This window comes from Crocodylus siamensis, chromosome 14 (assembly GCF_052110815.1).
Source record: "Crocodylus siamensis isolate JL-2025a chromosome 14, ASM5211081v1, whole genome shotgun sequence".
In the NCBI taxonomy this organism is placed as follows: Eukaryota; Metazoa; Chordata; order Crocodylia; family Crocodylidae; genus Crocodylus; species Crocodylus siamensis.
The window spans coordinates 28,734,541-28,762,425 of NC_143408.1; the positions used below are offsets into that span (position 1 = coordinate 28,734,541).

The following is a 27,885-nucleotide window of genomic DNA, read 5'->3' on the forward strand; positions in this document are numbered from 1 at the left end:
TGACACATTATAACTTACTACAGAAAGATAGTAGAGCAGGCTTTGTCTGTTGCAAAGAACTCTGCAAGGTCACAGCAAATCAGAATGCTTTTAATGCTGTGAATTTCTCTTTGAAATCCCTAGGTTTATCTTGTGAATCATGTTTGCACACCCAGCAGTCCTGACAATGTGGCACCCTTGAAACGGTCCCAAGGCACCCCATAGTGCCATGGAGGAGAAACACTGCCCTATGAAGATCTGGGTTTCTGCTCATCTGAAGTCAAAACGAAAACTTTCATTCTGTGTAGTTTGTATGGAGTTTTGCTGTTATCAGGATTGCTCTGACCAATAGGCCTGAGATTGCTTAGGCTATTATAGCACATCAAAATTTAAGTAGTTTAACTGCTGCACCGGGGGGGGGGGGGGGGACCGACAAATTACAGATCACTGCCTGCAACACCTTTCTTCAACTGGAGGACAAGCATGATCTTTGCACAGTGCCTGCATCTACTGCCCTAACTGATGATCACTCTTTTAGATACCAGCTGGATTTCAACCTGTAACTCGATAACAAACTAGCAAACTTTGCACCTCTTTTCAGCCCTGTGTGCTGTGTTTATCAGGGTGACCACTGTATCAACAGAGTTGAGGGGGCTGAGTACTGTAACTTTACGAGCTAGGTTGTGGACTATATTAATGAACTTGCTCTTACAGAGATTTTAGTCAGGGATACTTATGCACTTCACAAAGGTGATAAATCGGGGGCTGGCAACACTTTTGGGCAGAGTTGTCAAAAACACAACCTTGACTTGCAAGATGTTGGTGTGCCAGGGCCAGACGGCAGGAGAGCCAGGAGGGGCCTGATCCTTGGCTCCTTCCCTGCTATCTGCCCTGAGGCCTGTGAGCGAAGCAAAATTCTTTGGCATGCCACACAGTGGCACCTGTGGTCCAGAGGAGGGCCACTGGCAGGATCCGGGGGCAGCAGGGCAGGCCCTATGAGGAGAGGCGACGGGACCTGAACCTGTTCAGCCTCCACAAGAGAAGGCTGAGGGGGGATCTCGTGGCCACTTACAAACTAGTCAGGGGGGACCAGCAGGCATTGGGGGAGTCCCTGTTCCCCTGAGCGCTCCCAGGAGTGACAAGAAATAACGGTCACAAACTGGCAGAGGGGAGATTCAGGCTAGACATCAGGAGGCGCGACTTCACACGGTCAGGGCGGCTAGGATCTGGAACCGACTCCCAAGAGAAGTGGTGCTGGCTCCTACCCTGCGGGACTTGAAGAGGAGGCTAGACAAATCACCTTGCCGGGGTTGTTTGACCCCCAGTAGTCTTTCCTGCCGTGGCAGGGGGTCGGACTTGATGATTTTCTCAGGTCCCTTCGGACCCGACCGACTATGAAACTATAGGTTGCATTGGGTCATGTATAATAACTCACTGAGTTAAAAAAAAAAAAAAAAATAATAATAATAAAAAAGTGCAGCAGATCTGAAGAAACATCTGCTACTGAAATGCAGATACCCAGCCCCAGGCTTTTGTGGCAGTAACAGAAGAGAAGCAGTCTCTGGGCGTAGGGAAGTAGCATTAATTATGTAAGGTCTGTTCCGTTATTGAAAGAAACTAGTGCTGCAGTGAGCTTAAAATCTGATTATAAGTGAAGGAAGTTAGGGGAATGGATAGGCATTGCTGGGAAATAACTGATATGGAGGGCATTTTTATAAGGATGGGTTCAGTGCGTGGGAAGCTTCAGCAATGGAGTCTGTATTGGCAGAATTAAAGCCTAAGGTGGGTGGGTGGGGAACAGAAGCTGCCCTGTAATGGGACTTGGCAGGGCTGACTGAAGATTTCCGTAGGGTTCCTGTTGTACCTCCAGGCCAGGCTTTGCGGGGGGAACCTGTCTGCAGACCCTGGGCTCAGATGAAGGAGAAAGTTGGTCTTTTGGGATGGTGAGGTGGCTGCTTCCCCTTTCCTGAAAGCAGCAATGCTCTAAACAAACCTGCCTGTGGGAGGAACTCTTGCACCAAGTGGCTGCAGCCTGGGAAGTGCAGGAGACCAGGGGAAGGAGGGCTTCCCGCTGCCCTGCACCATGTGGAACTCGCAGCCTGCCCAGGTAGATTGGCTGGAGCTTATTGTGCGGCTCCTAAGGTCTGTAGCTGATCTTTGTGGGGGTACCTAGAGTCCACCAGGCTTCCCCTCCCATTTCCTCCCTGCTCTTCTCCTGGGGCAAGGTGCAGCATTGGTAAGGTGCCCCACACGGGCTGAAGTCTCTCCCTCAAGCTGTCCTGATTCTAGTCCCTGATGTTTGCGGATGCTGCTGTCCTGGCTGGGACCTCTCTCATCTCGAGAAGGGGTGCTGCGAGTGGCTGCCTAGGCACCACGTACCCATGGCTGGAACTGCTAACGAGGACTGTGATAGGGCTGTCTGTGAGGCTTAATGCCACTGCCAGCTTCCTTTGCTACGAGCCGCTGAAGCTGCCACACCCCATGAAGGCAGCAAAGAGCTTGTACAGCACACGTGATTTATTTCAGACTTTGCTTCCTGGACTTTGTTCTGTTAGATTGTTAAAGCATTTCCCTGTGAACTCCATACCTCAGGAACCAGTTACTATCCAGCACCCCTCCTGAGCAGTGGGGCTGGTGCTGCCAGGATGCTGGGGACAGCTTGGCGCTTCCTTGTTGGCATCTCCATTTCTGTACTAGGATGGCAGAGGCTGGGCTGCGGCCTCCCACCTCCCTGTGACAGGTAACTGCTGTCCAAGCTACTCCATGGGCACCAGTGGGTCTCCCCGTGACAGATCTCGGGGCCCAGGGCTGTTGGTTGTTTTTGTCTGTAACACGTCCTAGCATCTCCTGTACAAGTTGCAGTTGTCGGGGGCACGTCGCTGCCTGGTGCAAGTGGCTGGAGCTGATGATCTGAGATCCCTTCCAGCCTTGCATGACTCTATGGAGCGTGAGGGAGCAGCCAGTGACACCTGTGTGTAGTCCAGAAGTTTTTCTTCTCTCTGAGCCCACTCTCAGCTATTACAGTCTCTAGAGCTGTGATTAATACCCCTTGGCCTTCCTCCCCCGCGGCCTACTCTGCCTCGGAGGACGTGCAAGTGTCAGAGCTGGATGTGGTGAGAGCCTTTCCCCTGTATTTGGGCAAAAATATCTGCAGCTATAGTTGGAGGACAAGGATCACCACCCTGAGCTTATTCATGTGGGTGACAGGGGCTTCATCATGACTTGCTACCAAGTGGTAACTGCATGTTCCCCTGGGAATCGTGAGATTTCTTCTGAGTTTGAGGAACTGAGGTGCTGCTTGGAGTTCAGAGGGTATGGTTGCGTTGCGTTGCATGGCTCTGGCGTAGACTTCCAGGATGGATAGGAGCTTCAGCAGAGCAGTGCTGTGGTTAGTCGTTGACACTCACGGGAACTGCTTGCCAGCAATTCAGTGGAGTCCTATTGGTGATCCCTTAAAGAGAGAGTACGTGGCTTCACAGAGCCTATGGCAGCTTGCTTCCAAGAGCTACCATCTGTTCTCACTCTGTGTCTTTGCTCTGCTCTGTGATCCCGGCAGACTTGCAGCTTCCTCCGCTGTTTGTTTCGGTGAAACGAATGGTAACTACACAGCAGATGCAGGCATCGGCAGGGTGCCACTCTGGTGGACCTTGACCTCTGTGATTGACATTGATTGGGCTCCAGGCTGGCACTTGTTTTTGTCACAGGGCTGGGATGGTGCCTGATTGTGTAGCCGGACTGGGCTGCGTGGGTCTTGACTGTCAGAGCTGATGCCCAGCAGGTGCTCTCAGATGCACCATGTGGTTGTGTGACATGGCTGTAACATGCCATGGTCTCGTGCACAGGACACGGTCTCAGTACATTCTGGTGTGCAGATGGACCCTGGGACAGTCTGAAGGGAGCAGTTGAGGGACCGTTTAAAGTCCTGCAATGGAAAAAATCAGTGGGGTCTGGGTTGATGCCCAGGCAGGTTGCGCTGTCTTTTATCGGCACACTCACTCCCCTGTGCACTCATGCACTGACAATGCAGCCCAGCCTTTCTCCCTGCAACATGCCTGGGCTCTGACCCAGACCATGCTGGAGGTCTGCCGGTCACTGTCCATGCTGATGAGCTGTCTGTTACAGTGCACATAGCAGACTGTGCAGAATGTGAGCAGGCAGGTCTGAATCTCGCTTAGCCTGTCTTTCTGTCTTTTTTTGCAGCAAGATTTACTGCGCTGGAGACCTCCTGAAGCAGGTTCAGCTGGCCAGGCTCTTCCCTGATGCAAAGCACTTTGTTGACATGCCCCTGCGGAAACCAGCAGGTCAGCACGAGCGGCATGGCTCAGGCCACAGCGCTGCGCTGCTTCCTTTGCTCCCAGACACACACCTGCAGTCTAGTCGTTCCAGTCCTGGGCTGCAGTCACTGCCAGTCTGGTCTGTGCCTGGCCTACGGTAGTCGTAGGCCCTCTGCGACTTTGGTCAAGCCACAGTTGGAGTACTGGGCGCCGTACTTCAAGAGGGATGTGGCCAGCCTGGAGAGAGTTGAGAGGAGGGCCACCCCCTTGGTGAGAGGGCAGCAGGACAGGCCCTACGAAAAGAGACTGAGGAACCTGAACGTGTTCAGCCTCGGCAAGAGGAGGCTGAGGGGGGACCTGATGGCTGCCTACAAACTCATCGGGGAGATCATCAGCAAATAGGAAGAGGGCTTTTCTCCCCAGCACCACCTGGGGTGATGAGAAATGATGGTAATAAGCTGATGGAGAATAGGTTGAAGATCAGGAGGCAATATTTTAGTTAGGGTGGCCACAATCTGGAACCAACTTCCCAGGGAAGTGGTCCTCGCCTCTACCTTGGGCAAATGCAAGAGGAGGTTGGATGATCGCCTGTCTGGGGTCTCGTGAACCCAGCATTCATTCCTGCCTGTGGCAGGGGGTCAGGCTAGATCTGTTCAGGTCCCTCCTGACCCCAGGTACTATGACACTTATGAGTGGGAGTCCTGGCACTGTGCTGCAGGAGTGCAGTGGTGTGTACTGCACTGGGAGAATTGCCAGGATACCTTGGTCCTGGTAGGGGTTACTGCAGCCTCTTCTCTCTTCTCAGATGTGGTGCTGGCAGAATTTCAGCAGCTGATGGCCAAAGCGCAGAAGGGCATGGTGTCCAGGACGGAGCTGCAGCAATTTGTGACTCTGTCCTTTGACGACCCAGGGAAGGAGTTTGAGCAATGGGAGCCTCAAGACTGGAACAGCAGGTGTGCAGTGAACCCAACCAGATCCCTCCTGGTGTGAGCCTGGCATGAGGAGTCCTGGGGAGTTCTTTCCTGCCAAATTCTCTTTGCCTTCCAGGCCCCGCATACTAAACAAGATTTCTGACCAGAAGCTCCGGGCATGGGCGTCAGAGCTGAACACCAAGTGGAAATCCCTCGGGAGAAAGGTAGTTGGGGTGGGGAGCCCACTTCCATGGGGCAGACGTGCTGTAGGGTGCATGAAGCGGTCGTGGGGCCTGGGAACCAGCCTGGTTCGTCTCTTTCTCAGATCAAGGTTGCTGTAGAAGCCCAGCCAGAGCTTTACTCCCTGATCTATGTGCCAAAGCCCATGATGGTGCCCGGTGGCCGGTTCATAGAGTATTACTACTGGTGAGTCCTGGTTGGGCAGGGTCTCGCACTGTTCTCAGATGAATCGCTGTCAGCACTCTGGTCTCGCCCTAATCAGGTTGAGCTGGTGAACATGTTGTTGTGCGTGTCGTCCCCCGCCCTGCTAATTCCCCCCGCACTGCAGGGGCTATTCGAGGCCTCCCTCTTAGGGCTGGGGCTGCTGTATGCAAGGCTGAGCTTTGTTTCCAAGCCTAGACCACCTGCAGAGGCTCACTCCCCTTCTGCTGCAGGGATTCTTACTGGGTCATCGAGGGGCTGCTGCTATGTGACATGCCTGCCACGGCCAAAGGGATGATTCAGAACTTCCTCTACCTGGTGGATCGGTGAGAGCTTGCCGAGTGGGGACACCGAGTGCCTGGCTGCCTTAGGCCATCACGTCTGTGGGGGGCTGCAGCTTCTCATCCAAGAGACGCGAGGGAGTCGGCCCTTGCTCCAGCTGTGCCCCGTCCCTTGGGGCGTGAGCTCTGAGGGGGTAGAGGCCAAGGGAGGGATCTCTCCGGCCTGCTGGCTTTGGCCCTGTGCCAGCACCGGGGCTGGGGTGAAGCTGCCCCAGCACATGGTGGGCAGGGTGGTTTGCTACAAGCCCGCCCTGCTCCTGCCTTGCCGTGGAGCTGTGACATGGGTTGTCCCAATGGGCAGGTACGGGCACATCCCCAACGGAGGGCGGGTCTATTACCTGCGCCGGAGTCAGCCCCCCTTCCTCGCGCTGATGATGGACACCTACCTGGCTCGCACCAATGACACGGCCTTTCTCAGGTGGGCATGAGGTTCTGCTGGGCACACTGGCCCTGTGTCCCTGGTGGTAGGGCAGGCAGGGGACCCTCCCCACAGGCCTGGCACCTGCCTTCTGGCCTCTTCCTTGTGCCAAGTCCTTGAGTGTGCTGCTCTGCCTTGCAGCACAAGTGGCTCCCAGGGGCGGCAGAAGACACGGGTCTGTTCCCTGGTAGCCTGGGGCAATGCAGCCTCCATGGCTGGTGGCCGGGGGAGGTGGGCTGAAAAAGGGAGTGTGGGGTTGCGACGTGGTGGGGCAGGGTGGCTGTGCTGCTGGAGCCCAGCCTGGTTAGTTGGCTTGGTTGGCACTGGGGGGATGCTGACAGGCCTACTCTGGCCCCCAGGGAGAACATCCACCTGCTGGAAGTGGAATACGAGTTCTGGCAGCACAATCGCAGTGTGAACATTGCCGTGGGGGGCACAGATCACACTCTTAACCGCTACAATGTCCAGGTTGGGGAGCCCAGGTAACAGCCTAGAGGCACTGCCCGAGCAAGCGATGGACAGAGGAGTGGGACTCCTGGGCTGGAGAGCAGCTCTGCCATGACTTGTGCTGTGGCCTTGTAGCCCAGGGCCCCATCCTCTCCCCTTGTTGCAGGGGCTGTTGCTAGCACTGGGCTTGGCAGATACCTGGCTTTCTGCTGACACCAAGTCTGTTCTAGGGCCCCTTCCCTGCCTCCTGAACATCGGTGTGGGGGGTTCAGCTCTGCTCTTGAAAAGGCAGTGTCTGGCTGGGTACTCTTCCCTCGCACTGGGGAACATGAGCCGCAGCAAGGAGCTGTGCCCAACTAGGTGCTTGTTCAGTGGAGTGCAGTTGCTGCAGCAAAGGCCCTGTGGTCACTTGTTACGCAGCGAGTCGTGCTTGAGATTCTGAGGGTTATTGAGCAGGTGCTCCAGGAGGTCCCTCCAGCCCAGCCCAGCCCAGCCCAGCCCAGCAGCACTGTTGCTGGCCAAGTCACTGACCTGGAGTAGATGTGGAGGGGGACAGCGCCCCCCCCCGACTTGTGTTGTTGTTGGCATCTGGCCTGGCTGCTACCCTGCAGTGCCGGCAGCTGGACCGTGGCTCCCTCAGTGGTAGTGATGCTGGCAGAATTTGCCCTGCTTCCTCAGCTCTGGGCTCCCTTGCGGAGTGGGCCTGGTCCTTGCTGGCACAGCATGCCTGGTGGTGGCCAAGGCTGCTGCTGCTTGGAACAAAGGAAGGGCAAACACCTTCATGGACCTGGTGTGTTTCCCTTCTCCCCTGCCCCCCCGCCCCAACCTCCTGTCCTCCTTGCCTTGCAGACCAGAGTCCTACAGCCAAGACTGGGAGCTGGCAGCTGGCTTGAGTGACGGTGAGGTCTCTGCATCACAGTATTGTCCCCAGCATTGGCAACTCGCCCTGCTCCTTCCTGGCTGCACCCCACGTGCAAGGAAGCAGAGCCACGGGTTGGGGCTGGGCATAGGGAATGGCCTCAGTGAAGGAATCGCCTTTTCTGTATGATAGGATGTGCTGGCCCTGAACGTTCTGGCCATCAGCAGCCCTGGGCTCGGCTGGGCAAGATGATGGCCATCACTGCCACTTAGGTGTTGCTTTGCTGGGTTGTGTGATTTCCCCAGGCCCTTCTTCCACCTGCACTCCAGAGGTCTGCTTCGGTGGGGGACCCTGCCCCCAGCTTGCTGCTGTGCTCCATACCCATCTGATGCACATGCGTTGGCACCTTGCGTTCACCCTTGCAGGACATGCCCTGGCTAGGCACCAGCCCTGCTGCCAGAGGGGTCCTTATGTGATTATCTGGTGCTTGCAGCTGCCAGGCAGGAGCTCTGGGCAGAGCTGAAGTCTGCAGCAGAATCAGGCTGGGACTTCTCTTCACGCTGGTTCCAACCCCCCACGCATGCTGGGACACTGAGGGACACGAAAGCCAGCGCTGTGGTGCCGGTGGACCTGAATGCTGTGCTGTGCAAGACAGAGCGCCTACTGGCAGAGTTCCACAGGCGGCTGGGTAAGGCGGTGCTCGGGCAGCAGGGCTTCGCCCGCGGGGCAGGGACACCCCCTGCTCTTGGAGCAGGGAACTTGTCTCCTGCACCATAACTGCTGCCCTTGCAGTTTGTGCCCATGGTAGCGCAGCATATGGGCAACTCCCTGCACCAGCAGAAGGCATCTGCTTGCACTCTGCCCTGGGTCAAGCCCAGGTGTGGTCCCTTTGCTGCTCTGTTGAGCTGAAGGGGAAATGAGTGCTGTTAGGATGTGACCTGCTCCAGGTGCTGACTCTTCCTGGATAAGGGGCTGCAGCAGCCATGTATGAACTCTGGCACATCCCTACTGCCTCTCTTGTGTCCCAGCTTGAAGCTTTATGCTTACTGCCCAAGTCTCCGGGGACAGGGTAGTCCTCTGGCCTTTTCTCTGAGGCTGTCCTGCCAGCCCATTGTGAAGCAGGGGCTGCTGTGGGTGCTGCTACTGGCTGCTAGGGCTCCACAAATGGCTGCGCCTGCTCTCACCCTCCAAGGCAACAGCTCCAAGGCTGCCCAGTTCCAGGCTGCACTGGAGCGCCGGCTTCAGGCTGTGCAAGCTGTCCTGTGGGATGAGGCAGCTGGAATATGGCTGGACTTCAACCTCCTGACAAAGCAGCGGAACCCAGCCTTCTACCCCTCCAACCTGGTGCCCCTGTGGGCCGAGTGCTTTGTGGACCAGGCTGTGGTGGGGAAGGTGTTGCACTATCTGCAGGTGAGCCAGGCTCCAGAGCACGAGGACACGGCCTGGGTGCCAGTACAAGATGGTTAGTCTCCACTGCTCTTGCAGGTGGGGATGCCCTGGGTGTGGGTTGGTACCACCTACCTTCCTACAGAGTGACTTGTGTGGGGCCGGGGGTGCAGGGCTGCCTAGTGTCGGGTGGGGGGTTCCTGAGGGAGATTCAACTGCTGCTGCAGCCCTGCCTTCTGCTGGAGCTGGGTGCACCTGTCTTTGACATGGGCAGGGGCCTCCCTTCGGGTTAGGGCAGCCTGTGTCCCCCCATTGCAGCTGCAAGGGGTGGCTGGGGCAAGCTTGGCGTGCTGAGCCCCGTCCCTGTGCTTACAGGGGAGCACAGCCCTGTCCTATGAGAAGGGGCTCCCGACATCTCTTGCGAGGACGGGGCAGCAGTGGGACATGCCCAATGCCTGGCCCCCGCTGCAGCACATGGTGATTGCTGGTAAGAGAGTGACTTGTGGGGTGTGGATGGGTCTGCTGAGCCTGGCAACACGCTGCTGTATCATCTCACTCCCCTTCCTCGCACTGTGTGGCCCAAGTCAGGGGCCAGCGCTGCCGCTTGCACCCAGCCCCAGCCTGATGACGCAGATCCCCCTGTGCAGCAATCACGCGGTCTGCCTGGTCCCTGCGCTGGTGCCCGAGTGCGCAGAGGCCCAGGCAGCTGGCAGGGGAAGGAGAAGGCCTTTCACCCACGTTTGTGGTACTGCTGCCCGGCTGGGGCAGACTCTGTGCTGCTTGCCCTGGGTGCGACCAGTTGGAAAAGCTTGCGAGCAGGGACACCCACTGGCAGTAACCCCCGTCCTCCAGCTCGTGTAAGCCCCAGAGGCCACAGCCTGCGGCCTTGATTGGGCTGGGGGGGGGGAGGGGGGTACACGGTACACAAGCGTGGCTGCAGCTGCAGCCCCCAGGGCGGGAGGGCCTGACTGCTCCTGCCCCGGCCTGGGCCGCAGGTCTGGCAAAGTCCAGCTCCTGGAGCGCACGAGAAACAGCCTTTGCCCTGGCCCAGAACTGGACCCGGACCACCTTCAGCCTCTACCACACGTACCAGGCCATGTTCGAGAAGGTAACGCGGGCGGGTGCGGTCTGGCGCGCAGCCCTGCTCCGGCAGCCCCGGGGGAGGGGGGCGGCCGATTTCCCTGGTGTCGGAGGGGCCGAGGGGCGGGCGCCTGGCTCTGGCTCTGGCTCCGCCCCGGGCCGACCTCCGCGTTCCCCCGCAGTACAGCCTGGACGGCGAGGGCAGGCCGGGCACCGGGGGCGAGTACCAGGTGCAGGTGCGTATGGGGGCTGCGCCGGCTCCGCGGGGGATGGCGAAGGTTCGGGCCTCCCTGACGCCGCCGTCCCCGCAGGAGGGCTTCGGCTGGACCAACGGCGTCGCGCTGCAGCTGCTCGACCTGTTCGGGGACCGCCTGGCGGCGCCCGTCTCCGCCTCCGCGCCCCGCGCCGCGCCCCGGCTGGCGGCGGCTGCGCTGCTCGTCCTGGCGGCGGCCCGCGGATAGCCGACAATAAACGCGGTGCACTCCGTGCGTGTGCGCGAGCCCTCTACCGTGCGCCAGTGGGGGCGAGGAGGGCGGGCTCCGCGCACGCGGCCCGCTGCCGCCGGGAGGGAGACGCGCGCGCAGGCCCAGCCCTGCCCACGTGACGGGAGACGGCCGCGGTCACGTGACGCTGCCGGCCGCCGCGCGCCAAGATGGCGGCCTACTTGCAGTGGCGCCGCTTCGTTTTCTTCGAGCGCGAGGCGGTGAAGGAGCCGCCCGGGCCCGACGGTGGCGGGAAACCTTTGGCGCTGCCCCCAGGCCTCGCGGTCTGCGACTCTGGCCGCGGCAGCCTCGTCTTCGGCGATATCCTTGACGGGGCTGGGTGGACGGTCCCTGCCGGGAGAGCGGTCGCAGCGCTCGAGGGCCACCGGCAGCGGCGGTCTCGGTTCGTGCCCCTGGGGCGCTCCATCCCGGCCTTAGGGTTGCAGCGTCCGGCCTGGCGCTGGGCTGCTAGGCAGGGCAGGGGCTCGAGTGAAGCCCCCCCCTCCACTGTGCGCTGGGCCGCTGCTACCCTCGCCTCCGGTTGTCCCGATCGCCCCGCCGGCCGTCCTGCGCTGTGCGATAGCGCCGCTGGCGAAAAATGGGTCAGTGTTCGAGCTGCTGCCGGCCACCACAGAGCATGAGGAAGGGTGTGGCTGGGTGAGGTTTGGTAGCAGCTGGTTGTAATTGAAACACCTTGACTAGCATCCACATATGGAAGGTCAGATCTGGTTCTTGTCACGTTCCCTTCAACTGAGCAGCTTCCAGGCTTATAAGCTGCGAGTGACCCACCTGTACCAGATGAAGCAGCACAGTATTTTAGCTTCCGTTGGTGAAGATGAAGAAGGTATTAATCCCTTGGTAAGTCAAATGACAGCGGGGAGGTGAGCTGCTGGACCTGCCTGCCTTAGGAAGAGTTCCTGCAGCTTATTTGTTTAAAAGACTGCATGGTAAATCCTGGGCCTGTTAGCCTGGGAGGAAAAAAAAGAGGTTTTAATCCAACCCTCTTGTAATGCTTTCTCTTCGCATCTGAACTCTGTCCCCAGGTTAAAGTCTGGAACCTGGAGAAGCGAGATGGTGGAAATCCACTTTGCACAAGAATTTTTCCTGCAATACCAGGGAACAAACCCACAGTTGTATCCTGTTTAACTGTCCACGAGAATCTTAATTTCATGGCTATTGGTAAGTGAAAATCACCCCCCTCCTGAGGGTGCAAAAACAGCTCCCAAATGTTTTGGGTTTTTTTTTTTTTTTCTTTAGCTTCGTATGGTAAATTAGTAGGAGTTAAATTATAACTGAAGGGACTTTTGAGAAATTTTGGTTCTCTTCAGCTAAAACAGAAACCTATTCAGGAAATGTATTCATGAAATCTGTTTTTCAGTATTCATTGTAACCGTTCTCCTTGGCTGCTTTTCAACATTCCCATGGAATATTTGCAGGGCAGACATGGGAGAACAAAACAGATTAGGGCCTGGTGCTCTTGACCTGAAGTCTTTATGTTTCTATGCAAACACAGGGGTGTACTCATGAAAGAATGCATAGCACTAGGTCCTTTAATGGAAGCTGAATTAAGTGCAAAAAAAGTGAAATAGTCTTCCACTACTTTTTCCAGCTCTGTCCGTTTCACTCACTTGCTTCAAAATGAGTTGAACTGTATCTAAGCCATTCCAATAGACATTTGTCTAACTGGTTCTTAGAAGCCTCCGATGATGGAGTGATGCTAACTTTTCTACGTAATCTTTTCCGTTTCTTGCCTGATGTGTAGAAAGCAATTTCTAGTCTAAATGTTTATTTCTTTCTGAAGTGTGTGTTGGTGCTAGTGCCAGCTCAAGTGTGTCAGGAGACCACTTTATAATTATCCTCTTGGCAGTGGCTTCTAACGGTTTTTGCTTTAAATTTAGACTCTTGGACTTTTAGCGAGGTGGTGTTAACAACACGACTTAAAGGACTTACTTTAAATCTGTAATTTTTGAGTAGGTGGTTTTTATTTACATTATATTGGTGGGTGCATCAGAACTTACATACTTTTGAGGTGTTTGATTTTAAACAATGGCTAAATAAAACTGGTTCTACTGAGCTAGGCATCCGTTCTAGCAAAGCAAAACAAAAGGAGAGTAAAGAAAGAAAAACAGTCTGTAAAGGGAAGTGTATGCAGGTGTTCTGAAGGTACAGGACATGGTGACTGCACTTTTTCAAAACAGCAAGCCTTTTTCTGAGAATCAGGAAACATCAATGAACAGATTCACTTAGGGTTTATGAAGGGTAGGAGTGTGATATTTGGTTAATTGAAATAAGATCCCAGGCTCACCTGTTTCTAATATCTAGCTGGGATGGGAACCAAGGAATATTCAGCTACGTGGGACTGCCTTATGCTCGCACTAGGTAATGTGCTGAAAGTGCCATAAGTATAAATAGTTGAGTCCAGGGGTGTCAAACATGTTGCCTCTGGGTTGGATCTGGCCCGTGGAACCATTCCACGTGGACCAGTGGTGGTCTGGGGGCAGGCCTGCTGCAGAACTCATGGTGCCATCTGAATGTGGCTCTGTGTTGCCGCCTGGCACTGGGGAAGTGCTGTCACCTGCAGTTGCTTGTGGCTTGTGGATCCAGTCCAGATCTGGTCCAGAGTGTTTGACACGCCTTGTTTGTCAATTCTCTTCAACAGGTTTTGCAGATGGGAGCGTTGTGCTCACAAAAGGGGACATCACACGCGATCGACACAGTAAGACCCAGATTTTGCATGAAGGCAGTTACCCAGTTACTGGCCTTGCCTTCAGACAATCTGGCAAAACCACGCACCTCTTTGTTGTAACCACTGAGAATGTCCAGGTAAGGCGTGAGTTTGAAAAAACTGTAGCGGGGGCCAGGGTGTGGCTCACTGGCTGCATTGGGTCCTGAGTCGTCATCTCACCTGTGCCCCTACAGTGCTACACGTTGTCTGTGAAGGATTATCCTCGTCTGGAGCTGGACACTCATGGTTGTGGCTTGCGCTGCTCTGCCCTCAGTGACCCCTCTCAGGATCTCCAGTTCATCGTGGCAGGAAATGAGTGTGTCTATCTGTACCAGCCAGATGAGCGAGGTCCCTGCTTTGCTTTTGAGGGGCAGAAGTTGATAGTTCACTGGTATCGGGGATACCTCGTCATTGTTTCCAAGGACCCAAAGTGCTCTCCAAAGTAGGGCTCCTGGAGCGGACAAGTCCATTTAATGTATTCAGTGTACAACTACTATTCCTTTCAACTCCCGTTGTGCTTTGTTATGTTAGGTTGTCTACTTACATTATTGCGCAGTCTTGGTATTAGAACCTAAGAAAGGCTCCTGTGAATCCATCTGAACTTGCAGAAGCCGTTGGAGGATGGTGGGGTAGCAGCACCCACATCCAGCGGGATTTGTTAGCTCCCTCCTATAACTGATACTGATTTTCCTAATAAAACATAGAATAAGAATTGAATACTTCCATAGTGGTGTAGCTGTTCGGAGCTTTGCCTAAAGGCTCGATTTATGAGGTAAACGTCAAGACGAATCTTGCGTGCTTGCTGAGGACACCTCAGTTCTGGGTGTGTTAAGACGGTGCTGTTGATAACTAGACTTAGAAATCCAGGAGATTTGTACCTTACACTCTCTCTCTGTGCTCCTTCCGTTCTCCAGATCTGAGTTTGCTGGGAGTGATCCACAGAATTCAGACAAGCAACTCTTGAACATCTATGACCTGTATAACAAATTCATCGCATACAGCTCGGTTTTTGATGATGTGGTTGATGTGTTAGCTGAGTGGGGGTCTCTCTACGTTTTGACCAGAGATGGGAAAATCCATGCGCTGCAAGAGAAGGATACACAAACCAAACTTGAGGCAGGCAACTCTTGCTTTGTTTGTTTGACAATTTTTCGTCTGTATTTTATACCTCTGATCGTAAAGACTCATTAGATGGGTTAACTCGTTATGGAGTACTAATGTACTGATAGCGTATTTGTATGACTGAGGGGTTGCAGGCCTCTCTCAGTGCTGCTTACAGCCCGTAAAACGCTTTGAGTAGCATTAAACAGAACAAACGGCTTGCTTTCGGAATAGTACAGTGACATCTCTCTGCTGAGGAACGTAGCAAATTAAACGTCGTTGTCCAGAATGGAGATAGCGTTCACCCTGCTCCATTTGACAGGTTGAATGTACTTATATGTGACTTTCAGTGTCCGCAGAATCTAATCTTTCACTTAAATATTGAAAAGTCCAGCTGTTTGGGTTGTGAGAGAAGCCTTTCGAATCTGAATAGAGTACAAACCAATGCATCTTGTGAGCGTTCTGTGTATTGAGGGGAATGTATCATCCTAGTTACCCATTTTGGCCCATAAGGCATAAGAAAAAAATGAAATCTGGTTCCCATCACCGAGTACATTTGTGACACCTTGGTCTATATAGCTGACCTCTTTAGTTTTTGAAAGCTTAGCAGGGCTGAGGAATCAACTTGAGGTTGAGTATGGAGGGAAAGCACAGCAGCTGTGGTGAAATGGAGCATACATGTGATCTGATGAGGAGAGTGCCTTAATGAGACATGGTCTAGAAGTAGGTAGGCTGGTCGGGAGGCACTTCCCTGCAATCTTATGTGCCAGGTTTCTGTTTTGTGAAGCCTTGTTACCAGAACAGCGGTGGTTGACCCAAGTCTACCTCCTCCAGTCTATCCCTGCGAGACTCTGATTTTTCATTCCCTGAGGCCATCCTTCCCACCTTCAAGGCTCATCCTCTGTCTGTGTTTCTGTTGTTCTCCCTCTGTGTTTTATGACCGAGAAGTCCAAGTTGCTTAAGTCTCAGCAGAAGATTTGTGGGGTGGTTTTTTTTTTCCTCTGTCTTTTGAGTTCAAGGCTAAACAGTATATCTGCTTTGGGAGGAGGGAGGAAGCCACAGTTGTCCAAATCTTGTTCTTTCACGTTCTCCAGATGCTGTTCAAAAAAAACTTGTTTGAGATGGCGATTAACCTGGCCAAGAGTCACCATTTGGACAGTGATGGCTTATCGGAGATTTTCAGGCAGTATGGAGATCATCTGTACAACAAAGGGAACCATGATGGAGCTATTCAGCAGTATATCCGGTAGGCAGAGACTATGCTGAGCAAAGGAAAACGAATAGTATATACGTGATCCGCAGGTATCTCTTTATTTATCTAAACCCAGAGTCAAACTTAATCCTGTGATGATGAGAGGGTTGATGTCGCAGAGTTCAACGTTTACAGCATAAACGCAGGAGAGGGGCCTCAGCATCACTCAGTGAAGATATCTGCTATTCTGACTGCAACTGAATAGGAGTCAAAATGTTAAGGAACAGGATATAGACTTAAACCTGAACATATTCTAATGCCACTGTATACGCTGATGTTTACAAGTGTCTGGAATTCTGTATGCAGTAGTAGTAACCCCATCTCAAATAGGACACGGCACCAGTAGAGGAGGCTTACGGAAAGAGGACAGAAATGATAGAGGGCCAGGTGTAGCGCCGGAAGACTGGAAGAAGGCCACTGTGGTGCCGATCTTCAAGAAAGGATGGAGAGTGGATCCGGCTAACTACAGGCTCATTAGCCTGACTTCTATCCTGGGGAAGATCTTAGAAAAGTTTATGAAGGAGGCCATCCTTGAGGGACTGGCCCAGGCTAACATCCTAAGGGATAGCCCGCACGGGTTTGTTGCGGGTAGGTCTCGTTTGACCAATCTCATTTCCTTCTATGACCAGGTGACCGATCACCTGGACGAGGGAGAAGAGATTGAGGTCATATATCTTGACTTCAAAAAAGCTTTTGATCTGGTATCCCATGAGCACCTTTTGGCCAAACCGGCCAGTTGTGGCCTTGGCTCCACCACGATCCGCTGGCTGGGAAATTGGCTCCGTGGTCGGACCCAGAGGGTTGTAATCGTTGACAGTCGCTCATCGTGCTGCCCTGTGACCAGTGAGGTCCCTCAAGGCTCTGTCCTTGGACCCATCCTGTTCAACATCTTCATTAATGATGTGGACATCGGAGTCAGGAGTGGACTGGCCAAGTTCGCCGATGACACCAAACTTTGGGGCAAAGCATCCACGCCTGAAGATAGGCGGGTGATCCAGGATGACCTGGGCAAGCTCAGCAAATGGGCAGACGAGAACCTGATGGTGTTTAACACCGAAAAATGCAAGGTTCTCCACCTTGGGAGGAAAAACCTGCAGCATCCTTATAGGCTCGGCAGTGCTACGCTGGCTAGCACTACAGAAGAAAGAGACTTGGGGGTCATCACTGACCACAAGATGAACATGAGCCTGCAATGCGATGCTGCGGCTAGTAAAGCGACCAAAACGCTGGTGTGCATCCATAGATGCTTCTCGAGCAAATCCCGGGGCGTCGTTCTCCCCTTGTACTCGGCCTTGGGGAGGCCGCGGCTGGAGTACTGCGTCCAGTTTTGGGCTCCACAATTCAAAAAGAACGTGGAGAAGCTTGAGAGAGTCCAGAGGAGAGCCACGCGCATGATCAGAGGTCAGGAAAACAGGTCTTACGATGACAGGCTGAGAGCCAGGGGACTCTTTAGCCTGGAAAAGCGCAGGCTCAGGGGTGATCTGATGGCCACCTATAAGTGTATCGGGGTGACCACCAGGATCTGGGGGAACATCTGTTCACCAGAGCGCCCCAAGGGATGACGAGTTCAAACGGTCACAAACTCCTGCAAGACCGTTTCAGGCTGGACATAAGGAAGAATTTCTTTACTGTCCGAGCCCCCGAGGTCTGGAACAGCCTGCCATTGGAGGTGGTTCAAGCACCTACACTGAACACCTGCAAGAGCAAATTGGATGCTAATCTTGCTGGGATCCTACGACCCCAGCTGACTTCCTGCCCTTTGGGCAGCGGGCTGGACTCGATGATCTCCCGAGGTCCCTTCCAGCCCTGATGTCTGTGAAATCTATGAAATGTTTCCGATGAAGTGGGAGTGAGAAGATTTGGGACTGCTTACTTAGACAGAAGAAAGCAAGAGCCAACATGATAAAAGTGATTAATAATATGGAGTAGGTAGCTCAGAAGCTTCTGTTGTCCCAAACCATGAAAATGGAGAGGAGGAGAGGGCAGCATTTAGTGAAACAGAAAGGTGACAGAATCAAAGCTGGACGCAGGACGTGATGGGAAACTTGGTCGTCACACCAGACGGCAAAGCTAACATGTTTAACGATTTCTTTGCCTCCGTCTTCCTAAGTAGGGACCAGAACAGCCGCTTCCCAGCTGGGCCCCCCTCGGGCCCCGGGGGAGGCACACCTGGGCCACGGGTTAGCGAGGATTTAGTTAGGGAGCTTTTGGAGGGGTTGGACGTATTCAAGTCAGCTGGCCCGGATGAGCTCCACCCTAGAGTTCTAAACGAACTGGCCGAGGTCATTGCAAGTCCCCTGGCACGGCTTTACGAGCACTCGTGGTGCTTTGGTGAGGTACCGGAGGACTGGAAGAGGGCCAGCCTGGTCCCCATCTTCCAAAAGGGGAGGAAGGAGGACCCGGGAAACTATAGGCCGGTTAGTCTTACCTCGATCGTAGGCAAGCTGTTCGAGAAAATTATGCGGGGACACATCCAGGAGGGGCCAGCAGGAGACTGCATGCTTAGGGGCAACCAACACGGGTTCATCAGCGGCAGGGCCTGTCAGACCAACCTGGTGGCCTTTTACGATCAGATCACCAGATCATTAGACGCAGGGGTAGCAGTGGACATAGTCTTCCTTGACTTCTGGAAGGCTTTTGACACTGTCTCTCACCCCGTTCTCATTAAGAAACCGGGGGGCTGTGGTGTAGACACCCACACAGTCGAATGGGTCGCCAACTGGCCGGAGGGCCGCACCCGGAGGGTGGTGGTGGATGGGTCCTTCTCAACCTGGAGGCATGTGGGCTGTGGGGTCCCCCAGGGCTCGGTCCTCGGGCCCGCACTGTTCAACATCTTCATCAGCGACTTGGACGAGGGGGTAAAAAGCACCCTGTTCAAATTTGCTGATGACACTAAGATGTCGGGGGACGTGGGCACACTAGAAGGAAGCAACAGGCTACAATTAGACCTAGACAGGTTACAAGGGTGGGCGGACGAGAATAGGATGGGTTTCAACACAGACAAGTGCAAGGTGATGCACCTCGGGAGACACAACTGGCACCATACCTGCAGGTTAGGGAACTCCCCTCTTGTCAGCACGGAGGCGGAAAAGGATCTTGGAGTCGTCCTTGACTCCAAGATGAACTTGGGCCGGCAGTGTGGGGAGGCAGTCAGGAAGGCCAACCGCACCTTGGCATGCATCCACAGATGCATCTCGAGCAGGTCCAAAGAGGTGATCCTCCCCCTCTATGCGGCACTGGTCAGGCCGCAGCTGGAGTACTGCGTCCGGTTCTGGGCGCCGCACTTCAAGAGGAATGTGGACAGCATGGAGAGGGTCCAGAGGAGGGCCACTCGCATGATCAGGGGACAGCAGGGCAGGCCCTACGAGGAGAGGCTACAGGACCTGAACCTGTTCAGCCTCCGAAAGAGAAGGCTGAGGGGGCATCTCGTGGCCTGTTATAAACTAGTCAGAGGGGATTCAGCAGGCACTGGGGGAATCCCTGTTCCCCCGAGCGCTGCCAGGAGTGACCAGGAGTAACGGTCACAAGCTAGCAGAGGGTAGGTTTAGGTTAGATATCAGGAGGCGTGACTTCACGGTCAGGAGGGCGGCTAGGGTCTAGAACCAGCTTCCAAGAGAAGTGGTGCAGGCTCCTATCCTGGGGGTGTTTAAGAGGAGGTTAGATGCACATCTTGCTGGGGTCGTTTGACCCCAGTCCTCTTTGTTTCCTGCCAGGGCAGGGGGTCGGACTAGATGATCTGCTCAGGTCCCTTCCGACCCTAGAAACTATGAAACTAAAAGGAAGTACTTCTGTTAACACGGTGTAATTGAAACTCCTTAACACGGGATGTCTTTTGATGATGTCGACAGCTGAGTAAGATAGGAATGGATAGGAATTCAAGGAGGTGATGATTAATAAAAGCAATAAAATGTGGGAAGGTTTGAAAGCTCATGTTTTAGGAGTTAAACCTTTCCCTGATTCCTTGCGATTAGAAGTGCCTTGCAGGAGGGTCGCATTGTTGCAGTTCTGTATACAAATGTTGATGGGATTCTTGTATCTTTGCTGAGTCTGGTTCCTGTCAGAGAGAGGGCATGACTAGGCAGACCTTGAGTCTGGTTGGTTGTTAGTATTTCCTTGGGAAATGCTTAGAAGTTGCTATCCTTGAAATATTTGCTTTAACTGTGACCTGTGTTCCTCCATATATATCAGGGCTTATAACCCTTATATTGTATTAAGAACCTTTGTGGTGGGGCCCAGAGTAACTTTCTGCATTTCATTTTAGCTATAGACAGAATCTTCTGTCTGTCTGCTCTACGTAAGAAAGCACTTTTGTCTCTGGATGCACAGATGCTGGTTGAGTGCTGACTTTTCTGCTTGTGGGTTGATTCTCCTCTTGCCGGTCTACTTTGCCATACAAACCTTTCTCCTGTAATGTCTTTATCCTGTAAGCACCATTGGGAAACTAGAGCCATCTTACGTCATTCGGAAGTTCCTGGATGCTCAGCGCATCCACAACCTGACAGCCTACTTGCAGACGCTCCATCTGCAGTCCTTGGCCAATGCAGACCACACGACATTGCTGCTGAACTGCTACACCAAGCTCAAAGACAGTTCCAAATTGGAAGAGTTCATCAAGGTAATGGGGAAAAGCAAAACAATTGTGCAAATTATGAGGTCACCATGGGGACTAGCAAAGGGGTAATAGTAAGATAGGCTGATTTGTACTGGTAGCTTTGCCCGTGCAAGTATAGCAGAATAGTTCCCTTGACGTTCTCATGTGCTCATGTCCAAGGGCCTAGCAGCATTACATATTTACCTGCCTTGCAGTTTTAAAGCTTTGTGTATGGGAGACTGCAGTGTTCCTACTGTGATGAACCCTTAAAAAACTTGGCAGAGTGTAGCTGGAACACAGGCCACATACAGCGTCAATCCTCATCTTGCATGAAAGATGTTAATGGTTACTGGCAGGTGTTCGGGTACGTCAACCAGTCTTTCTGTAGCAACAGGGTTGAGGTTCTTTGCTTGTCAGCCGGTCACACCCACTACCCTGCATTCCTTCTTTATAGACTAGTGAGAGTGAAGTTCACTTTGATGTGGAGACAGCAATCAAGGTGCTCCGCCAAGCAGGTTACTACTCCCACGCTGTGTACCTGGCAGAAAAGCATGCGCACCATGAATGGTACCTCAAAATCCAGCTGGAGGATATCAAGGTGAGGAGATACCACGATCTGTTTCTCTCTGGGTCTTCTGTGTGGTGTGAAACCCCTTCTCTTTATAATGGAGCCTCTTCCATTTGGTGTTGGTGTGTAAAGTACTCGGGGGAACGAACAATTGTGGTGCCACTACAGAGAGCTGCTGTGGCTGTGTGGTGTTCAGATCTCTCTGATCCACATGAAAGAGTGTTAGTAGACAAGTTAGAGGTACCTTTGGTGTTCCTTAAGGGGAAGGATCTTGAGCAGCGTGTGACCAAGGATTGAAATGGACATAACCTAAGGCAGCAGTTCTCACTCTTGAGTTGCCTCCCTGTGTTTGTTGGCTGTATTGCTGTGCTCCCCCTATTATTCCATGTTATGGATAATAGAAAGTGTGTACTTTGTGAGTACGCGTGCACTGTAACTAAGAGAGAGAGGGTCATTTTTTTCCCTGTTTATCTCTGTTTACACAATATTTTGCCTTCCCATGTCTTCCTCCCATGTACCCTTTAGAAATGTTGCTGCGTAACATCAGAGGTGTGTATATCCTAGTCTGGGAAATACTGGTGTAAAATCTAGTGCTAGCTCTGTTGTATCCAGGATCAGTGTCACTCCTCTAGATGCAATCCTCTGATCCCAGAGGTGGGCAGAGCAATGATAGGCAAAGTTCTCATTTGGTTTAAAAGGTATTTATGGCATTTTTTAAAGAGCTTTTCAAGTGCTGCCTGTAGGGCAGACAGGTTTGACCTTTTTACTTGGAGGACCAAAGTGGCTCCCGGTTTGCCTGATCAGCTGCTCTTTACAGAATTACCAGGAGGCCTTGCGTTACATTGGCAAGCTGCCCTATGACCAGGCAGAGAGCAATATGAAGCGGTATGGCAAAATCCTCATGCACCATGTCCCCAATGAGACCACGGAACTGTTGAAGATCCTGTGCACAGATTACCGGCCATCAGGAGACTGTGAAGGGCCTGGGATGCTGGAGGTGAAAAAGGTAGGGTACACTCAAGAGGAGAGAAGCAACTCTTGTGTTGCTTTTTTTTCACTGATGATTTTTACACTTAAATGGCGGTAGAAAACGTTGGGGCAATGTGAGATTTCTGGTCCTGGATAGAGTTCAGGTAGTACTGGAGGCTTAACTTAGGAGGAGGAAAGGCTATGGTTACTTGTGGTATTGGGCAGGATTGAGAATTCCCACTGTGGTGACTTGAAAGGGGTTCCTGGGATCTGGCATGCACCGGTTTGAATGTTCAGGGTCTAGATGTGTACTGCTCCTCAAGAAAGAGGCAAATTTCTGAGGAGATTAGCTGAGCTCATTCTGTACAAGGTGGGAAGTGTACACTTGAGACTGGACAGCGTGTGAAAGTGTCCTTCTGGCTTGTTTTAAGGCTAATTCGGAGGAGTTCATTCCAATATTTGCCAACAACTCTCGGGAGCTGAAGGCTTTTCTGGAGCACATGACAGAAGTGCAGCATGACTCTTCCCAAGGTGTCTATGACACGCTGCTGGAACTGCGGCTTCAGAACTGGGCACACGAACGGGATCCACAGGTATGACCTCCTTCATTCTTGCAACTGGAAAGTGCTTTCGAGCCCAGGCTCTCTGCTTGTATGTCGTTAGTCTGGGAGCTCTCTCTTTGTGCATTGTTAGCTTGGTTATAACCCTGGCTTGATATGCTAGACAGAAAAATGGCCGGGCCAGGCCAGTCCCCTCCCATCTTCTGTGCCCCATTGGAACAAAACTATTACTGCTTTGGTTCTTTGGGGGTCTCGCTCATCGTAGCTTTTGGAAACTGCAATCCCATGGGCAAATGCCTTAGCCCGCAGATCTCCACCCTCTCTGTCCTGTGCTGAAAGCTGTTTTGCTACAGGCAATTGCTGCAGTATCAAATCAAAGCAGAATTCCTCCTATCCAGAGGATAGGAGAGGAGCTTCTATGCCAGGGGCAGGCAAAATGCGGCCCGTGGGCCAGATGCAGCCTGCCAGGCCATTCTATCCGGCCCATGGGGCCCCTAAAATATTTAGAAAATGGATAATTATCTGCCTCTGGCTGCCCATTATGTGGCCCTCGATGGCTTGCCAAAACTCCAGTAAGGAGCCCACCGCCCAAAATAATTGCCCCACCCCTGTTCTATGCCATGAGGCGGTGGTGGGCAATTATTTTGGCTCGAAGACCACTTAATGAATTTAGACCTGTCGGGCCATGCACACACAATCTTTTAGAAGATGTCGTTGTAACGTATTATAGATAAAGCAAATCGTAGACTAAAAATCAAATATATACCATATAATGTAATTCAAAAAATCTTTTTTCCTGACTTGCGTGCATTTGAGTAGTACATTTAGAGGCAATTGCATAATAGCTCAAGAGACAGTTTTATGCTTTTTATATTGTGTATAGGGTGTGGGGGGCGTGAGGTGTGTGGGCTGCTGCCTGTGCAGCAGGTCCTAGGACCTTGCCGGGGGTTGGGGGTGAAGGAAGGGCAATGGGTGCATGCAGCAGAACATGCTTGGCAGCGTGATGCAGGTGCGAGCGCCCCACCTTGGCTGAAAGACTATGTCCACTGCTACCCCTGCGTCTAAGGATTTGGTGACCTGGTTGTAGAAGGCCACCAGGTTGGTCTGACAGGACTTGCCTCGAATGAGCCCATGTTGGTTGCCCCTAAGCATAATCTCCCCCGCTGGCTCCTTGTGGACATGCACCAGAACAATTCTCTCAAAAAGCTTCCCCAGGATCGAGGTAAGACTAACTGGCCTATAGTTCCCCGGGTCCTCCTTCCTTCCCTTCTTGAAGATGGGAACCACGTTGGCCCTCTTCCAGTCCTCTGGCACCACACCAGAGCACCACGAGTGCTCGTGCAGCTGTGCCAGGGGTCCCGCAATGACCGCAGCTAATTCCCTCGGTACTCGGGGGTGGAGATCATCCGGACCAGCTGATTGGAATACATCCAGTCCCTCCAGAAGTTCCCTGACTAGCTCCTCACCCTTGGCTGAGGTGTGCCTCCCCTGGGGTGTAAGGTGGACCCGGGGTGGGGGTGTGGCTGTTCCGGTCCCTGCTCAGGAAAATGGAGGCAAAGAAATCGTTAAATAGGTTAGCTTTGTCATCTGGTGTGACAGCCAAATTTCCTAGCGTGTCCTGCAGGGGCCCAACGTTACCCAGAACCTTCTTTTTGCCCCCTATGTAAAAAAGGACTCCTTGTTGTCCTCGATCTGGGAAGCTAGTCCCAGTCCCAGCTCCGCCCTGGCCTTCCTGACTGCCCCCCTGCATCCCTGAGGAACCGCAGTATAGTCCTCCCTGGTGATGGCCTCTCCCTTCCATTGGGTGTGCGCCTCCCTTTTAGCTAGGAGACATTTCCAGATGCTTTTGGTGAGCCATGGGGGCTTTTGTGCCCTCCTGCCCCCTTTTGATCTGTGTTGGGATTACCTCCCTTTAGGGCTTGGAGAATCGTCCGCTTAAGGAGTGACCACTCTCCTTGGACACCTGGCTCCCCTCCCCTCTGGGACCTTAGTGCTTCCCCAATGATTCTCCTTAGCTCGTTGAAGTCTACCCTCCTGAAATCTAGCTCATTGAAGTCCCAGCCCTCCAGCTGCTCCTCCCCTCTCCCTGGCTCGTCCTCTGCCTGCTCCAGATAGGGTGGGGGAGCTGCAGCCAAGTGGTTCCTGCCTCATTGTGCAGACCTCCAGCTCCCAGCTGCCTTTCACCCACTCTGCTGCCTGCAGGGGGCTGCTCATCACTCCGGGTGGTTGAGTGGCTGGAAGGCAGCTGGGAGCTGGAGCCCCGCATGCTGGAGCAGGAGCTGCCCAGCTGCAGCTTAGTCTCACTCTCCCCAGCCATGCAGCGGGGGTAGGAAGAGGAGGAGCCAAGGGAGTTGAGGGGGAGCCAAGCAGTAGCCAGGCAGCTGCATTTGTGCTGGGAACAGCTGTGGGCTGGATCCAATTAACTGGCGGGTACCCGTCCACAGGACAGATCCAGTCAGTTGGGCCAGATTTGGCCTGCGGGCTTTAATTTGTCCACTCTTGCCATAAGAGCTGTTAGGGGTAGGTGTCTGGTCTCTGGGGTAAAATATTTGTCTTCTGAGACTTAGTGTTGTGGTTGGCTTTGTGCCTAGATCAAAGAGAAACTTCACAGTGAAGCCATCACCTTACTGAAGAGTGGGAAGTTCAGACGTGTCTTTGATAAAGCCTTAGTCTTATGTCAGATGCACAACTTCAAGGATGGAGTCCTCTACCTCTATGAACAGGGCAAACTGTGAGTGCTGCTTCCTATCCCCATCTCAACCCCCCCAGTGACTTGGCTACAGACCTTTCTGCTCTCCGAGGGTAAAGGTCCTCTGAGAGTTTCAAACAGGATCCTACCTCAGGCGACAGATTTACAGGGACCCATACTATGTTAGAAGGGCAGTGTTATGTATAGTAGGAGGGGTTTGTTCTCTTTGGTTGGCCTTAGTGCAGGCGGGATTATGTGGTTGCTACTATAGGGACACCAGGCTGTAGTATAAGGGAAAAGAGGATTGACTTAACTAATTTACCCTTCCCTTCAGTTTTCAACAGATCATGCATTATCACATGCAGAATGAGCAGTACAGGAAGGTGATTGAGGTATGTGAGCTGTATGGAGACCAGGAGGCATGCCTCTGGGAACAGGCTCTCAGCTATTTTGCCCGGAAGGAGGAGAACTGCAAGGAATACATCACAACAGTGCTGAAACGCATAGAAAACAAGAACCTCATGCCTCCACTGCTCGGTAATGACAACACCTACCTCAAGAGAACAGGGATGGAGCATACTCCCTTTAGACTGAGGGCTTGAGCAGAAGGATACTAGCTGAGGACACAACTGATCTCCTACTAATGCAGCTAGAGATCATGCAAAGGCAAAGCTAGTTCCCTAGTATCGCGTACTGAAGGATAAAAGAGTAGAGAGTAATAATATACTTCCTTGATTTAAAGACGGGAACTTTGAAATAAGTCTCACAACCCATCTGTGAAGTGACTGAGCCTTATTCCTGTCCTCCAGTGGGAAGTCCAAAGCACAGAAGTGAATTGTCCAAAGCCCCAGAGTGAGTTGGCAAAGATGGAATAAAATCCAGATTTCCTTTCTGCCAGGTCCCTTGCCCTAGCCACCCAGACATGATCCCTGCTACCTCTTTTATGGTTAGTGTCTCCTACCAGATACTCCAAAGCTTAACTTCTTTCATGACATCAAGAGGTTGGCAGTATAGTAAAACCATCACCCTGGCCTTCAGGTGGCATTTTTGAGGAAAGCAGTGTCGCTTTTGCAAATCCCTGTCTGTTTCTGTACCCACATGTTGGTTATCGTAGTCGTGCAGACTCTGGCTCACAACTCCACAGCCACGCTATCTGTGATCAAGGATTATCTGATCAACAAGCTGCAGAAGCAGAGTCGTCAGATTGAGCAGGATGAGCAGAGGATTCAGAAGTACCGTGAAGAAACCACAAAGATCCGCCAGGAGATTGAAGAGCTCAAAACAAGGTTGGACCTCAGGGTTTCTTATCTTGTGATGGGATGTCTAGTTCACATGAAGAAAAAATATTTTCTGTCTTTTACCACCCTTTTGCTCCTATTGTCTCAGTCCCAAGATCTTCCAGAAGACAAAATGCAGCATCTGTACAGGTGCCCTGGAGTTGCCGTCTGTCCACTTCCTGTGTGGCCATTCCTTCCATCAGCACTGCTTTGAGAGCTACTCTGAGAGCGATTCTGAGTGTCCCACCTGCATGCCGGAAAACCGCAAAGTGATGGACATGATCCGAGCCCAAGAGCAGAAGAGAGACCTACACGATCAGTTTCAGCATCAGGTAGAGATGTCACCATTACTGTCTTCCCTTTGTGCTTGCTGGGTTTTAAATAGCTGTGGGTTAATAGCACACGAGTTCAGGCTTCTGCGTGTTGTCTGATACCTGTTGGGAACAGAAGGCAAGCTGCTTTGCAGACAGGGTCGTGTTGACTCCAAGTAATAGAGCACGGGGAGCTGAGTGACCTGGTTCTAAGATGACTTCTATCCACACTTTTTTTTTTTTTTTGGGGTCTCAGAATGGAGGTGGAGATGATCTCCTTTCAAGTACCATAGCTAAAGCAGCTGTTCAGTGGCGCACAGGAACTCTGCACAGTGGCTTAGGCCGTCAGATGGCAGTGTACATCAGGAAGGAAAAGAATGCTGGTCACAGTGGAATTGGCTCAGAAAAGGATCTTTTCTCAGCCTGGGTTAGAACATGCCAGCTCTGCATGCTAATGAGCACATTGGGAAATTGTGGGTCAGGCGACATACAGAAGCCATGTTGAAAGCCCAGCATTCAGCTTGGCATGTTTACCCATAGATTCTGTGCCTCTCCTAAAGTAACACGATAATGTGACCAGCCTTAAGGGATGAGTATCAGTTTTTACAAAACCTTAGTGTAACTGGGCACTGACAGGAGGGTCCCAGGACGATGACAGCTCTGCTGTGCTTGTGCGTGACCCAGCAGAGCTGCCTGGCTCCTGAATGCCGCAGGGTGGGTAGGAATACTTTTGCAGCAGGATTCAGCCCCCTCTTAATCAGATGTCTTTGTTCCCAATAGCTTAAGTGCTCTAATGATGGCTTCTCCGTTGTTGCTGACTACTTCGGTCGTGGGGTTTTCAACAAGCTCACCCTCATCACTGACCTGCCGCCAGGCAAATCTGCCACGACTGTTGATGCTGGTCTACAGAGGGAACTCCTCATACATACGAAACGCAGCACCTAGAGTCTGCTCCCACGTCGGACACCACCCTGCTCGGTCCTTCTAGTGTGCCATGTGTATCTTGAGGGACTCGGCTATTGCATCTTGATTTCTTGAATTCCTCCAATGACTTGTAAACCCGCCAGTGACGAGATAAGAGGAAGACGGAAGCTACCATGTTGTTAAAATATATAAAAAAAATAAACCCCATGCTCTGGGCATGGGTTTGAACCCAAGCCAGGATGCATTAGCCTCAGCTAGCCTCGCGCCCTGGCCCCCGTGCCCACCCTAGTGCATTGGTGC

The 27,885-nt window shown here is 52.7% G+C and overlaps 2 protein-coding genes and 1 long non-coding RNA gene across 4 annotated transcripts in view; 2 read left to right on the forward strand and 1 right to left on the reverse strand.

Annotated features, from left to right (window-relative positions):
- The window catches only part of LOC149853592 (uncharacterized), a 12,078-nt gene extending 1,808 nt beyond the window's left edge, over positions 1-10,270 (reverse strand). The window contains exons 1-2 of the long non-coding RNA XR_016439142.1: positions 10,147-10,270; positions 7,343-7,560 (exon numbers count right to left, since the gene is read on the reverse strand). This is a non-coding gene — a long non-coding RNA (uncharacterized LOC149853592). The remainder of the gene's footprint in view (positions 1-7,342; positions 7,561-10,146) is intronic.
- Positions 1-10,747, forward strand: part of TREH (trehalase) — a 13,426-nt gene extending 2,679 nt beyond the window's left edge. The window contains exons 2-16 of one of the 2 annotated variants that reach the window (XM_090027181.1): positions 124-2,719; positions 4,180-4,280; positions 5,059-5,206; positions 5,301-5,388; positions 5,490-5,590; positions 5,839-5,931; positions 6,248-6,364; positions 6,724-6,846; positions 7,661-7,710; positions 8,164-8,358; positions 8,863-9,080; positions 9,432-9,543; positions 10,052-10,164; positions 10,319-10,372; positions 10,448-10,747. In XM_090027181.1, the coding sequence (XP_089883307.1) occupies positions 2,625-2,719; positions 4,180-4,280; positions 5,059-5,206; positions 5,301-5,388; positions 5,490-5,590; positions 5,839-5,931; positions 6,248-6,364; positions 6,724-6,846; positions 7,661-7,710; positions 8,164-8,358; positions 8,863-9,080; positions 9,432-9,543; positions 10,052-10,164; positions 10,319-10,372; positions 10,448-10,597 (1,758 nt within the window). In that variant the 5' untranslated portion in view covers positions 124-2,624 and the 3' untranslated portion in view covers positions 10,598-10,747. Of the gene's footprint in view, positions 1-123; positions 2,720-4,179; positions 4,281-4,419; positions 5,207-5,300; positions 5,389-5,489; positions 5,591-5,838; positions 5,932-6,247; positions 6,365-6,723; positions 6,847-7,660; positions 7,711-8,163; positions 8,359-8,862; positions 9,081-9,431; positions 9,544-10,051; positions 10,373-10,447 lie in introns of those variants that run through there. The other variant, XM_090027180.1, reaches the window with a different exon arrangement.
- Positions 10,688-27,818, forward strand: VPS11 (VPS11 core subunit of CORVET and HOPS complexes). Its single transcript, XM_090027176.1, has 16 exons — positions 10,688-10,939; positions 11,328-11,476; positions 11,662-11,797; positions 13,278-13,441; positions 13,538-13,785; positions 14,258-14,459; positions 15,539-15,690; positions 20,125-20,311; positions 20,742-20,885; positions 21,673-21,861; positions 22,256-22,417; positions 24,976-25,115; positions 25,408-25,610; positions 26,188-26,359; positions 26,460-26,682; positions 27,442-27,818. Exons 1-16 carry the CDS (start codon positions 10,789-10,791, stop codon positions 27,604-27,606), a joined length of 2,787 nt encoding a protein of 928 aa, XP_089883302.1. The 5' UTR covers positions 10,688-10,788; the 3' UTR covers positions 27,607-27,818.
- The last annotated feature ends 67 nt before the right edge of the window (positions 27,819-27,885 follow it).